Source organism: Scophthalmus maximus, chromosome 2, assembly GCF_022379125.1.
Source record: "Scophthalmus maximus strain ysfricsl-2021 chromosome 2, ASM2237912v1, whole genome shotgun sequence".
Taxonomy (NCBI): Eukaryota; Metazoa; Chordata; class Actinopteri; order Pleuronectiformes; family Scophthalmidae; genus Scophthalmus; species Scophthalmus maximus.
Genome location: NC_061516.1, coordinates 4,053,026 through 4,067,725, shown reverse-complemented (window position 1 = coordinate 4,067,725; position 14,700 = coordinate 4,053,026). Strand labels below are relative to the sequence as shown.

At 41.7% G+C, this 14,700-nt stretch overlaps 1 protein-coding gene across 1 annotated transcript; it reads left to right on the top strand.

Moving 5' to 3' along the window:
* Nucleotides 1-6,080: 6,080 nt before the first annotated feature.
* LOC118301497 lies at nt 6,081-8,449 on the top strand. The gene is made up of 2 exons (XM_035627071.2): nt 6,081-6,293; nt 6,620-8,449. Exons 1-2 carry the CDS (start codon nt 6,134-6,136, stop codon nt 7,387-7,389), a joined length of 930 nt encoding a protein of 309 aa, XP_035482964.2. The 5' UTR covers nt 6,081-6,133; the 3' UTR covers nt 7,390-8,449.
* Nucleotides 8,450-14,700: the final 6,251 nt, after the last annotated feature.

Sequence of the window (14,700 nt, the reverse complement as noted above, 5' to 3'; positions counted from 1 at the left end):
GTTCTCCAGAAATAAAAATTTATGGTGAATAACAATAAGCACTGTTGGTTGTCTGTTGGTTTTGCATCATTCCGCTGTCCCTGGAAGAACTCAGTAACATAATGCCTTGTTTACTCATTACTGGTAGTCTTCTGGTGAGGAGAAATAATGGGATAAAATGACTCATACTGCAGAAGTGTGGGTTGGGAAGCTTATTGTCATTTGTTGTTTATTGGCCCGGTTTGGTCTTGAAACTATTACAAATTCCTGCTCACAGTTTAAAGGCGGTGATGAATAAAAATGGAACAAATCAATCATCAGACATGAAAAGGGAAGATGCTGCTGGTGGGTTGGAGCTCAGCATGATAATAAGTAGAAATAATATTGCGGAAAAAATATGAGCCATGAAATACAAGTTTCAACAGCTGGAGCCGCACACATAAGATTAAGGCATAACTTTATTTCTTCTTTTAAGGAAAGATACATGTTTTTCTCTACTGGCAAAGTTGCCAATAATGTTTTTTTTAAGAATTTTAAATGTAGAATTTAAGAAAAGTAAATACCAAGCTCACTATCCTTTCAAAAAGGCCTGTTAAAAGGCTTCATTAATAAAACCAAATGATACCCAGTAGAGCGCATACCTCCACCATGGCCCCCATCAGTCCCCTTAAGATACCATATTTAAATCTGCCAGATCCAGATATCTATTTGGATCAACACCAAAAACTTCACAAACTCATAGATATCAATCCTCCAAACATGCCAGATGTTTTTTCATCAAGATCCATGCACTATTTCCTGGGAAATCTGTGAAAATATCAAAGAAAGTGATTGTCTTGAGCCATGCCAGGATTTTATAGTAAACTACTATAGTAAGTAGTTTCTTTCTTGGCCCATGTCCCATCCTTCCACCAAGTCATGGAAATCTGTAAGTTAGTCTTTGCATAATCTAGTTGAGAAACAGACAAACAAACGGGCCCCAAACAGAACCTCCTTGGCCGAGGTTAAAAAAGGCCGTAAATGTGCTTTGGAGGAAATCATAACAGTTACTGAGTTTGCATTCCAACAGACAACAAGCCAACTACACCAAACTTCTGCTGAAGAAGACAGTTTAAAGGCCACTGAAGTTACAAGAGAATAACTGGGTAGTATATATACATAAATGTATATACATGTCAAAATCCTATTGGCTCTGTAAGATGAAAGGTTGAATTTGATTAGAATTTTATGAAGCAAACAAAAGTGTGTGACAAGGTGTATGTGCTAATGAAGCGCTTATAGAGAAAAATAACAATTTCTGTATAGGGTTATTGTGGCTTCTTTAAAGACCGGGTAACACTGTCTATTACAAGTAGACAGAATATATTCCGTACCATGTGGTAATGAGACAGTTTCTGCACTGTCATTTTCTCTAGAAAATTTAAAGAAGAGGATTAAAAAGACAGTGATTAATGATTAGATAACAACAAAAATGGTTAAAAAAATAAAGTCAGCGTTTAAGTAGGGTTATGGTTGCCCGGCAGTGATATCATTGTGAAAACATTGCTCCCAGCCTCTTGTACACATGGCCAGATGTATAAGACCATAAAGCATTGAGTCAGAAGGAAAAGGATTGTCTGGGGGTGGATGGAGAGAAATATAATGTAAGAAAGCAAACTGCCTCCCTGAGCTGAATTAGTCACACCGATACATCAGTTGCAAAACATTAAGAGTCACATTTTAAGCACGCCCTCCAAAACGTGACATTACAGTCTTCCATCACCCTCCTCCAGCCCCAGTCGAGGGCCCCATCTGTCATAATCACTCACATGTGTTTTGGGAGAGGGGCCCGGGGCCGTCCTCTAAAGGGAACCCAAACATACGTAGCCGCTCCTGATTAATCCCGCGCAGCGGAGACACACACTGGCGGATGCTTGACACCAGACGAAACGCACACTCTGCCATGACTCCTTTGAACGGCCCAGACTTCGGGAACAGACCTCGCCACCCCCCCCCCTATTGTTCATTCATAGAAAAATTAGTGAGAAAATACAAGGACTGCAGACACGTTGAACGTGTCGACATTCTCCCGGGCAAGGTGATTCGAATATCATTTTAAGGCTGCTGATGTAGTGCAACCAGCTTCACTGGGCGAGATCTTCAGGCGACTGCTGCCTCTTCATTGGACGAGGCAGCGTGTTTTGTTGCCCGTGCGCAGACCCGTGTTCTCTCCCCTCTTCTCCCGCTCATACACCCCTCCTCCTTGCTCTGATGCCGCTGGTGTCGGCCAGGTATCATTTAACGTGTGAATCACACTTTTTGTTTTTAAACGTGTGTCTTTGCCTGTGTCTTTGCGTCTGTGTCGGTGATAGAGTGGGGTGTGTGGGAGACTTGCTGCACAGATGCGCACCAGTAAGGGCCGGTGTCCCTCAGTGACTCTGTTAAGCGATTACCTGAGCGAGTAGTGTTATTAATTGTGAGAGGAAGGATGGTCAAACGTAAGACACAAGGTGTAATTAACCAGAGTTGCCCTGGAGACAACTATTGTGTAAGGATGCGGGGATTCCCGACTCACTATTTGTTCAGCTAGACTGCGCGGTGGCTCCGATTACCTGACATGCCCCTTCTACCACTGTGGCCGAGCGTCGGGGGCTTTAAATGCATATAGTCGCTCAAGAGTTTCAATAATTCACTGCAGCGTCTGTGTCAGAGTTCCGTTGTGCGCAGGGAGGAGTGGTGGGCGTAAATATTTGATGTCCTCCTTTCCATCTGTGAGCTGGCACGAGGCTGATGGATGACCCCCGGCGTTTGTGTGTGTCAGTGTTATTCAGCAAACTAACGTGGGAGACAGAGAGAAAAGACACGGAGGCTCACCTAGGCCATCTCGGGTCAGACACGTTTTTCCTCGCATTTTTCCTCACTTTAGCGGTTCCGGCCCACAGTAATACATTTTTGAACCCACCCATCCCACAGATAAATCATGAATAATTTATCGTAAAAACCCTTCCGTTCCACCTGTAAGGACTTACCTGTCACTCAGGCCAAGCTACCGGCTCGTAAATGGAAACAACGGGAACGAAACACACAAAATAATACATGAGATAAAACTTTAATGTCCCTGTGGTGAAACAGAGCAACAAAAACAATGTGAAGAAACCCTACACGGGCGAACACGGCCCCCCCGCGAGTGCAGTATCAGGATTCATTTGGGCTGAAATGTGTGTTGGCGCAATGTTGGCGAAAAACTGAATGTGTGAGTCCTGCGATCAACAGCTACGGGGCCGGAAAACTCGGCCGTGTCAGATGAGGCGAGGGGTCGTATTTCGCCCTGACGGCCGCGAACTCCTGACGTGCTCTGGTGTGACCCAGGGCAGCTCTCGTCTGCTAACCCGGTTTGGGGTTTCCACACAGACTTGGTCTGAAACCGAAGGGGGAAACCCTCTCTCGAGCTCCCGAGGCAAAGGGATACAGAGAATACTGATGACTGTTTTTTTGTTTTTTGTTGCCCCAAAAGAATATACATGTCATATATTTCGTTTCCCATTTCAAGCTCTTCCAGATGCTAATGAGGGAAGCTCAGGAATGAGGCTACACTCTTCTCCAAATGAGAGTGTGCTTCAGCCAGACAGAGGACGCGAAGAACAGTCGCTTCTAAAAAACCTTGAAGTAGGTGTGCAGCCGTGGCCTAACAACGTGGTGAGTGATAGACAAAGTCTGCTGGTTTCCTTTTGTGCAGAATAGGAAATCTTCCCAGCTGGAGCCCCAACCCTCCTTCCTGCCTGTCCACTCCCCAACTGTCTGCCTGCGGCCTTATACCTACGCGACTGGAGTAAGGGGTATCAGGCAGATAAATGTGTGTGTGTGTGTGTGTGTGTGCGTGTGTGCGCATTTCTCTTTCGTACAGTTACCGTTACATTGTAAATTATGGCGAAATTCATCCTAAGTGCAAGTATCTAAAGCATGCAAGTAGTTTGATCTGTCTGACAGTGTGATCACTCTCCGCCACACAACTTTAATTCATATACATATATAGTTCCCCAACCAGGCAGGTACAAGAGTTATTGTTACAATATAGGAAAATTGCAAAACTAAACAAAACCATGACCCTTCACAGTTAATGGGTGTTCATTTTTTAGATGTGTCTGTGTTTTCAGATAGAGCAAGGTGACAGAAAGTTCTAACTTGTGTTTACTCTCAGTTGATGAAGCTCATCTAAGATAACGCAGTTTCCTCCATTGAGCCAAAAACTCCTACAGCAAAGACTTAGATATATTCTAAAACATTGGCGCTCCTGTGGATAGTTGTCTGTGTGTTTTTACAGTTCTGTGTAGACGCTCGCCACACTTGGCTGAGGTTTTGTCGTGATTTTGCCGGTAAAATTTTTTAATTTCAAATTAAATTCGAAAGAACACAGGGATACAAATATACATATAAAACAGAATAACTATAATTTTTAACCCATCACATCACACACACACACACACACACACACGAGTGAAAAGAATACCCTGCCTCCGCCTTACGCGCAAGGGAATAAACACCTCCTCACTAGCTGTTAACTGACAATGAGGGAGCAACAACAACTTCAAAGTTTGATTATTCAGTTAACACTTCATGACATTCGCTCATGCGAATTCGGAGACTTATTGAGAAACAAATGAGAATATGTAGATTTGAGTAAAATTAGATTCATTGGGAGGAGGAATACACTTTTTAAAGTCTATTTTTACAACCTTTAGAATCATATCCATAATGAATAAATACATTTCACGGGTCATGTCCCACTCCTCCGCAAAATGTCATGGAAATTGGTTTTTGAAGAGGCTTTTGAGCAATCCTGCTGACAGACAGACATATGGCAACGAAAACACAACCTCCTCGGCGGGGAGATAAAAATGAATAGCTCTTAAGTCCCTGTTTGAATAAAAACAGACAGTCTAGCACACCCAGTCTGTAAACCTGACATCAGTCCATAGTATTGAAATTGATCGATCTAACCAATCTTCGTAACAGAATCGGTATCAGCTTCTCCAAAGACTAATTAGTTTAGTCTTTGGAGAAGTTGATACAGATTCTGTTATGAAGAAATTCAGTAGAAACTAATTCAGGAAAATAGAATAGGGTGATTTCACGAGATGAAAACAATTTCTTGTCACTAGCTTGTAGGTTAATGATTATTATTGATGTGTTAGTCTCGGCTGTGCAATAATACATCCACCGTTATTTATTTATGTATTATTGTTGTGTGGAATCTGTGAATGAATGGGTGCAGAATGTGTTTTTAATTAGTGGCATCTTACAGGAGAAGCAAACAATGACAATAAAGGCATTCTATTCTATTCTAATACTACGATTGCGTGGAGACCAAGGCTGCAGTCAAATTGTCAAATTTTCTTAAGAAGTTTCCTAAGTCTCGAAATGACCCGGAAGTATTTTCATCTGCGGCCAGGATAAGAGCTGATTGGATTCTCTTAATGTTTAGGAAAGGTGCTTCAATGATTCCTTTCCTATATGTCCTTTAGCGTAGGGTACACTGGACCCTCCAATGCGAAAGGAAAGGAGAAATGGATGCCTCACATTTATTGCAGCAGCAATATTTAAGGTGACGTGCCATGCACCAACGTAAACCATTAAATCCGAAGAAGAAGAAGAGTATGAATATGACCCAGCAGAGACGCACGTCATCATGTCAGTTACCGCTGCATATTACGCATTTACCTCTGATGTCACACGGTGGTCAAAACACACCGAAAAATGCTGGATGGAGCCGCTGCGTTTTTTGTAGTCCATTTCGGAAATTTGTAGTTTCACGGCGGCAGACGGACGTCAATAAGATCCGCCACGTCATTATCGCGTGGTATAGTGAAAGTGGAGTCGGATTTTCTGAGCACCGCTGTCGGCTTTTCCTAAGTCCTATGAATCCTCCCTGACACCTTTCCTTGACCTCATGACGTTTTCCATTAGGGTCAAGGAATAGTAGATAGGAAAAGACAATAAAGTGTGTGTGTGTGTGTGTGTGGGGGGGATATAATCGTATCTTTGATGTGTGGAATGCCTTTATGACATCATCATGACGTCACAAAGGAAGCTACTATGTTATATGCGGTGGTCAGGTCATACTCTGCACTTACTCTGTTACACAGGCAAACACGCACGAAAATGAACATCTGTGAAGATGAGTCACACAGTACTGTCTGGACTGAAAATCTTGCTGGAGTGTTTGGCCAGAGCAGCTTTCCTGGCACAGCCAGACGACGTCCTGACATTTCTCTCCAGACATGCGGAAGAAATGGTTAATTCCGGGCATGAGGCATATTGCCACGAGGAGCAGTGGGGTAATTCAGAGTGTCATTGTAATTTAGCCTCTCAGTATGACCCATTCATTTCCTTTTTTTTTGTATTTGAACTCCCTTTTATTTATTTATCTTCATGCAGTCGTCAGGTTTTTCATTGTTAAATTGTCTTGAACTTAGGAGCTTACCTGCAATCAGCCGAGCACAGATGTTCATGAAGTCATGAATATACAGCAGCTTTTACTCAGTCTGTCTTCGTGGCTGTCTTAGTTCAGCGGTTTTCATGTTTTAAACATTTTAAACACATAATTGATCCTTCTAATTTGGCTTTTTCCATTGTTTTTCTCCATTTTTTATTGCCTTTGCAGAGAAAAACTTTTTTCTGGAGGAGAGCAAGAGGACTTCAACAGCTCAGACACTGGCCCACTTGCGCCCAGCGTGTCCACAAAATGCTCTGCGTCCCGCACTGTATCCCCGAGAGGAGAGACCGAGGACACGTCGAGCCTTTTCAGGCGGGTTCCCCATTCAACAGAAGAGTGAGGATCTGAAAGCTGAAGAGATAGCTGCCCTTGATTTACCAACACCAGTACCACCACCACGACCACCACGTCGAGAAGACGTTCAGTCAGGTCCGTCACCAGTCAGGACTCCCAGTCAAACAAGGACAAAATCGACGTCATCGTCTGCTTGGCCACTAGTGGCACCTCTCCCACAGAAACAGAAAGCTCCTTCAAAGTTAAAGAGGCCTTGCAGCAGGACAATTACCTGTCGTTTGTCTGATTGTCCTCATCATAAAGCGAAAGAGAGGTCTGAGGTTCTTAAAGTAGAGGAGCCAGTCGCAATCCGAACCAGGCCCGCACGTAAAGTAGACATGGCGCTGCAGTACAGACCAAAGGGCGGGTATGTCATGGATCCAGAACTGATGGCGAAGAGGACAACTAAGAGCAATTTGCTTCCTTACAGGCAGAGGATCGCTGTCTGTAAGGGAAACGTTGTGCCAGCGGACACAAAGAGCAAAGATGTCAACACTTGCCTCACGCCTGGACACAGGCATATGTGTGTAAAGCAGGGCAACATCCCCCCAGAGCCAAGTTTGAGTCCCAGCGATGAGCAAACCCTACGATTGCCTCCTATTTGAAAGGCAACCATGGGATAAGGTTGGCGTTGTTCGAGTCACGCATATTTATCATGAAGGTAGAGAAGTGTTCTGTGAAGGTCTTATTTAAGTGTTTAAATATAATTTCTTGGGGAAAGGCTTGTAATGAAAACAGTATTGTATATGAAACAATACATTACACAAGCCTGTCGGGGAAAAACAAACACTAACGTTTTTTTTAAGCTTGATCCAAATTCCGTCTGTTATATTTTCTTAAGATTGTTTACAGATATTCTTTTAGTAGTCTGGAGTTTTTGTTGCAGAGTGACAAATGGTAGAAATACGAGGTTTGAGACTTGTCGCTCTCTGTCGCCAAGTGTCAGCAATTATTATCATCATCATCCTGTTATTTATCATCAGCATTACACTTATTATTGTAATAATAATAACAATAACAACAACAACAACAACAACATCATTTCATCATATATCGGTATTATCATTGTCATTATAAGAATCAGTCTGACAGAGCTTAGAGCAACAGTTATACAACGGTTCTCTCTCTTCTCTCCCCCTCGTTCCACCCACCTCTCCTCTGTCCCCCAACCGGTCGCGGCAGATGTTCTGACCACAGCTGAGTCCGGTCCTGCTAGAAATGTCTTCCTGTTAAAAGGGAGGTTTTTTGTCTCTTGCACAGTCACCAAGTGCTTGATCATTGTGGGAACTGTTGGGTTTCTCTGTAATATTGTGAGCCCTCGACCTTACTGTGTAAAGTGCCTTGAGATAATGTATGCTTGGTGCTGTACAAATAAAATTGAAATTGAATTGATAAGTCTTCCAACACATGAACGTATTACTCAAACTCTATTTCCCGGATTTCATTTCTTGTCTCACCATCACCCGAAGCGACAAGCCACTTCTAACACAGCCCCTGCCTCCAGACGTCTCCCATAAATCAATTATAATGCACAAGTAAATATTGTTGCATATGACATACATTACATTATGTCAGGTTGTGAGCCCTCACTGAAGTGAACTCAACTCAATTTTATTCATATAGTAACTTTCATATATACATGTAGCCCATGTCTGTTATATTGTGAGGTCTTGACCTTGCTATGTAAAGAGCCTCGAGATAATGTGTGCGCATGGGTTGTGTGCATCAGCTCTTTTCTGCATTTGGCCCAAGGGGAAACTAAAACAGCAGCACTGCAGCTGTATGATTGGACCTAATGAGAGAAGTCCTCTCAACCCCCTACTGTAAACCAGGGGCTTTCCCCCTAATGATGTTTCCTGCCACTGCAGCAACAAGCTCACGGAGTTGGGAAGTCAATTATGCACGTGTACAAAGACTACCTTTATTTTGTTTGTGATTTATCGTACACACAGAAAGACACAGTGGTTGAATGTGTTGCTGTCTCTACTCTTTTGTTGCAAGGCAGGGCAGACCGGTGATTTAGTGGGCTCCTGCAATGCTCGGGGCTTTGGGAAACTGATTGGAGGGGCCGCGACTATTGGTGACACTTCATGTATCAGCCACATCCTCCTGACAGAAAATCACAGGTTTACACTCAAAGGATGATCAACATTTTATCATCCCATACATATTATCACCACATACTATCACCAGTTCCTGAAATAGTGGCTTTAGGCTTTATCCAAAGAATGGTCCTCATGCAATGTTCTCAGGTGACTTAGGAGAACACACTATTGACCAAATTTTCTTTCAGGTATGAACACAATTTATGAGACCTGTTGTAAGAATCGCATACATTTAGTGTGCTGTCATTCTTTTTTTCAATATTTTATGACTTTGAAGCAATTATCATATATTTACTGATAAATATATAAATTATAACACATTATTATGCTGTCATTTTTCTTTGTAATTCTGCAATTCCAATTATAATCCATTTTTTAAATATAGTTCTGGTTAACACGATTGGCAACAACTGCTTTGTCCTCCATTGACACCATGCAAGCAATTTTTTAGATAATTTACCGAAAATTCACTATTGTCTCCATGTGACTGAGCTTATGCTTAGGCGGATGACACCTCTAGTCACAAGGAGCATTCATACAACTAGCGTCATATGCGCTCTCGTGCCCTGGTAGAGCACACAGTTTCTGTTCAGAAGGCCATGTGGATGTGCTTTGACACAGCTGGTGGCGAGCAGCTCCACACGCCAGAGAAAGCACGTCAAATTATTTTAGCGTGCTGAATATTGTATAATATTGCAATGATTGAAGGTGTACAGTGTAGATCCAGCACCAGCGGAAAAAAACATGCCAGTGCAAAATCATCTGTTAAGCATGGATTTTTTTCATCCAGACTTCCCTTTGAGCAACACCCGCTGCAGTCATCAATCACCGTCGTGTTTTTTTTTTAATAAGCCATTTTCATGTCAAACCATTTCCTCTTTATTTCAGTGACAGTGCAACTGTCGGGAGACAAAGCATTGACAGTGTGAAGTGGTACACTCTCCGTATATTTTAGACATTTAAGACGATACGGTGGCTAGTCTTTAGCAAGACTTTATTGAACATGTGGTAACGGCACACACGTGAATCTCCTGTCTACTACCTGTATATTAGGACTCCGACTTGACAGCAGGTTTCACAAGGCTAAAGTACGTAAGTGTCACGTATGCTCACGCTGACTGCATTACAGGTTTACGTCACAGACAGCACTGCAGGTCCTGGGTGCTGTGATTGCTGGTAATACAGGATCTCTGAAGACAGGACTTCGATCTCCAAAACAGTAAAGTTCTTCTCTTTGCTCTTTAACATCTTCATGTATGAACACGTCCGGCATACTGTATGCAGCAGGAAGTGAAGCCTTATTGAGGCTAATTGACTGTGCACGTTCGCTCAAACACGCACAGGAGGCATTCATCATGTTTACACAGGTCATTTACACACTTTTCTAAAGTTGGAAGCATTTGTGACTGACATGTCATGTTTGTACAAACTCACCGTATCAAAAAATGTTTGAGAACGTTAAGATAATACAAATATGTTCTTGCATGACGTCCAATGTGTCAGAAGTAACATCAAATGTTACATAATTTAGAGGCTTAATACAGCGCTGCAAATGTTACATCACTTATGAGATATGACTTGAATGAATCACTATTGGTCATGTTTCACAAAGACATTATCATTCAGAACCTGTTCATTACAGACACAAGCTCTCGGCTCATATAGGTGTTATCTCTCCGTGTTAACACATCCCAAAACTGTGAATGGAGAGAAAATAGAGGAAAAGCATGTGATCCATAAACCAAGCAGGAATACATGACTGCTTCTGTCACTGAATTTAATGATGAAAGAAGATAGATCAAAACATTTTTTCGCCAGGCGAAAATATTAAATATAAATTTAACTGTAAAACAAAAACTAAAAAAGATTGAAATATAAATTAATTTTGTTGGACAAATTACTTATATCATCATCCTGTTATATCCTGCTATATATATATATATATGTATATGTATATATATATATATACAGTATATAAATTACATAGGTACAAGCAGAGCACCTAAATCTTGCTAACTGTTCTGCAAATTTTAGGCAGTTTGGATTTCCCCAAATGTTGAAGTAATGTGCATTAGGCTGTATAAAAGAGATATTTGAAATTTGGAGAGTTTGTAGTGTGGTCTATTTATCCTTTGCTTTTTTCAAAAGCAAAAATATCAGAGTAAACAGCATCATATTTCATGTGGCGGGCTGGCGGCCATTTTCCATTGGCGTCATGCTCCGTGTGGGAAGCTCAAATGCTGTTATTAACAGAATGATGTACTTCATACTGCTATGATCCAGGTTGTGATCTAAACATTTGGAATCTGATAAACTCCTTGTCATTCCACGCCTTACCAACTGATCAGCAACTGAAAATGACAATGGGTAGATATAGTCCAGTGGGACATGGGACCATGTTTCAAGGCAAAACAATGATTGCATTAGCTTTCAACCCATTTCCTAGCTAACATTACTGTTTGTTACATATATGATGGGAAGGGCGTTTCAATTCTGAATGCACATCTTTGACACTTTTTTTCAAAGCCCAAGTAAGAGGAAGATGGCTGTGTGAGGCTGACATGAGCTGCAAATTCATAAATATTCCTACCACACCAGTGTAGTCAACTGGTTAAAACCTAACCCAGTCAAACCTCCAGGACCAGGAGTTATTGTTTAATCTGTAATCTGTGCTTTTTAAGTAATGTTTTGTTGATGATATTATATGTTGAATAGCCCTGGGGACAGCGTGTTCACACATTGATCGGGGTAATATTAGGTTAATTAGCAAGCTACTGCGAAAGGACTTGAGCTAAGAAACCTTCCTTTGTCTATTTCGGACTGAAATTAGGAAATCCTATTGTCTCGAAGTTCACTAACAGTTTCTGATTTAGAATGGAAACTTGATAGGCAAAACAAGAGCGCCGGAAGGTTATGTTAGCAAATGTTCAGTTCACACTTTCATGTTAAACTGTTGAAAAAAATGGAATTATTGCTTTTAACTTCAAGGTTATAGTCTTCAGGTTGCATGTGGTGTCTCTTCCTGAGAGGGCTGAGGAGCAGACTGTGTTTGAGTATTCGCACCACACACTCTGTTCAAGGCCTGGGAGAGTGCAACGGAAATGGAGGTATGAATGGATTACATGATCTGAATCAATGTACAGAGAGAGAGAGAGAGGGAGAGAGAGAGAGAGAGAGAGAGGAGGATGACAAGGTGAGAGAGGAGGGATGGCGTGAAAAGAGGGGACTGGTGCATGCTGACAGAGAGAGCAGGGATGGAAATCTGAGGTGAGAAAGACAGAACGTGAACCTATGTAATCCCTAAGATTGGGCGTTGCTGAGTTGAATTCCCCTTTGGCCAAGGAGTGGCCTCCAAGAAGGATCATGCCATAAAAATGACACACAGTGCGGACTTTGGCCGTGGCCTGGGGTTCGTACATATCCCTGCTTTCATTTCATTACGACTCAGACTGCACACAGCACAGTGTCATTTTCTCATCGACTCCCACTTTAATGCCTCCATTTCTCACTCAGAGAATTCATTGGAAATTGACCAAATGACAAGTGTGCAGAGCTTAAACCACTTAATGGATGCAGGAGATAATCGACATTGGGCAGTTTTGATCTTCAGTGGAGTGATTTCAGAGAACCCGAGATCATTTCACCAGTTTTTCTTGTCTTTGAATTTTCTTTTAGGTAAGAACACAACTAATTCGAATACTGTTTTCATTTCAAATTAAGTCATGTACCTGATAAATGTTGTGACGAGCGCGCTCAAACTCCTTTGTGCTGCAAAAATAGTGCAATTGGCATTCGAAGAGTTTGCTGAATCTGTTTTTGTACAAAATCACCATATGAAAACAATGTTCTTGCATGAGGCAAAATGCTCTTTGCAAGAGAGAGACAGTTGGGGAGTGTCCCAACAATGTTGACTCTTCTGATTACTCTACTGTATGTTGGTTTGTATGACTTTTCAAACACTAACACATCCCTCATACTGTGTATGAAGGAAACCCCCCCCCCCCCATGCACTTGCTCCATCACAATGGAATGCTCTCTGCGGCTTCTGTCGATCCATTGAAAATACAAACGTAAAAACTCTGTTATTAAAACCGGCCTTCGTGTAGGTTTTTTTTGTGTGTGTATCTCATTGTTTGATTTTATCATTGTATGCTTTTGTATTTTTGTGAAGTACTATGTGACTTATTTATTACAGTAGGGCATCTTTCACGCTCTGTTGAAAGGTGCCATACAGTAATAAATAAACTTTACCAACTTACTTGCTGGCATAACGGGTCAGTGCCGCGAAAACTTGATTAACACAGGGAAAAATGCCAGATGACAATCACTTAAGCAATGTTGTAATGAAATAAAGTGTCAGTAAATTTCTGTTTTTGAATGAAAATAAATTCCCAAAATTAAGGTGATAGCATTTACATGATTCACAGTACTGCAATCCGATTTTGACAGAACGGAACTTACATGTTATTATCACCAGAAGTAACAGAAAATTGTTTTTCTTTTCATTTCACTATTTTTATCCTTCAAAACATCAAATCTGCCGCAGATATGACATTATGCCACCACTCATTTGCAGCTGGTTCATGGATGCAAACATAAATTTTCATTCTGTTTTCACAAACATGTCTCATCATCATCAGAATCAGTTTATGCAGATACATCCTGACATAAATAAAATGAAAAAAATCCTAATTTACAGTACGTGGATTACTTAAAGAAGATATAAAAAATTGATCAGAACAGAGTTATGGAATTTATGTTGATCCAGTAATGAATTTATTTTTATTTTTTATCACCATGCAATGTACACTGAATTAACTTTTTGTAAACTTAAGAGAATGTGTGTGCCGTGTGCTGTGGACTGGGACTGTGAGAACAAAGAGCCGTCTGGAAGGTGAGATCACTCTTTAAAAGACAGGGTGGAGCTAGTGATATGGATTGCAGATGGATTCAACCCAGACTGACAAACTCAAACACATGAACCGATGCAAGCACACACGCGCGAAAAACGTACGTCCACGTACGTGGAAGTGGTTAGCTAATCGTACTTGAAATGATCGGGGCCTCGCTCAGAGATGCTTATCTGTGAAAAGCCGGCGCACTAGTTAAACGCACTCTCCTGTCCCTGCAGTGCTCTCCCTTGTTAGAGTAACTGAGGAGAGGAGGGCGAGGCCGGGCTGTGTTTTTATAGGCACTCTGCCCAGGCTGACCTCTCCTGGCATGCAGCCAGGGTGGAGACGCTTGACTTAATCCAACATGATGAAATGGTGAGACCCTGGGTCGTACTGGACTCCAACACTGGATGGTTCCACAGAGATGACGGAACTAAAACAGTCACGAACAATGATGTCTGCCTCGGTGGATCAGGGTCGCTGGTTCTTGTGTGGGGGGGGACACGTCTGCGATTCCTGTCCCACAAAACAGCCATCAGAGAAAGCAGAAAAAAAGATTCTGCTTCATCACAACGTTATGCAGAAACAACATTTTTGAGCTGCTACAGCGCTTTTCTAGACATAAATCCACAACTCACCCAGGGCTATAGAGGTTAATTACAGACTTTGGAACAGATTTCACTAGGCATATTTAGACAGTTGCATTAAACAGAAACATTTAGGGAAAGTAGATGCAGAGGGCCTTCATGTAATACATTAATTACATAGGGCAACAGGTTTATGTATGCAGAGGAATAACTAACAGGAGTGTCATTCAAGTATAACTGCTGTATCTCAAAAGTTGAGTACTGTAGAACAACTTGCCTCTTAATATGCAGACTTGAAGCAGAAACCAAGACTTTACAATACTTTCATCAAG

What these genes read in the sequence shown, in the direction of transcription:
- LOC118301497 (XM_035627071.2), top strand. Translation starts at nt 6,134, where the DNA reads ATGAGTCACACAGTACTGTCTGGACTGAAAATCTTGCTGGAGTGTTTG. An exon ending in TTGCCACGAGGAGCAGTGGG is followed by an intron (nt 6,294 to 6,619) that starts GTAATTCAGAGT and finishes TTGCCTTTGCAG; the next exon opens with AGAAAAACTTTTTTCTGGAG.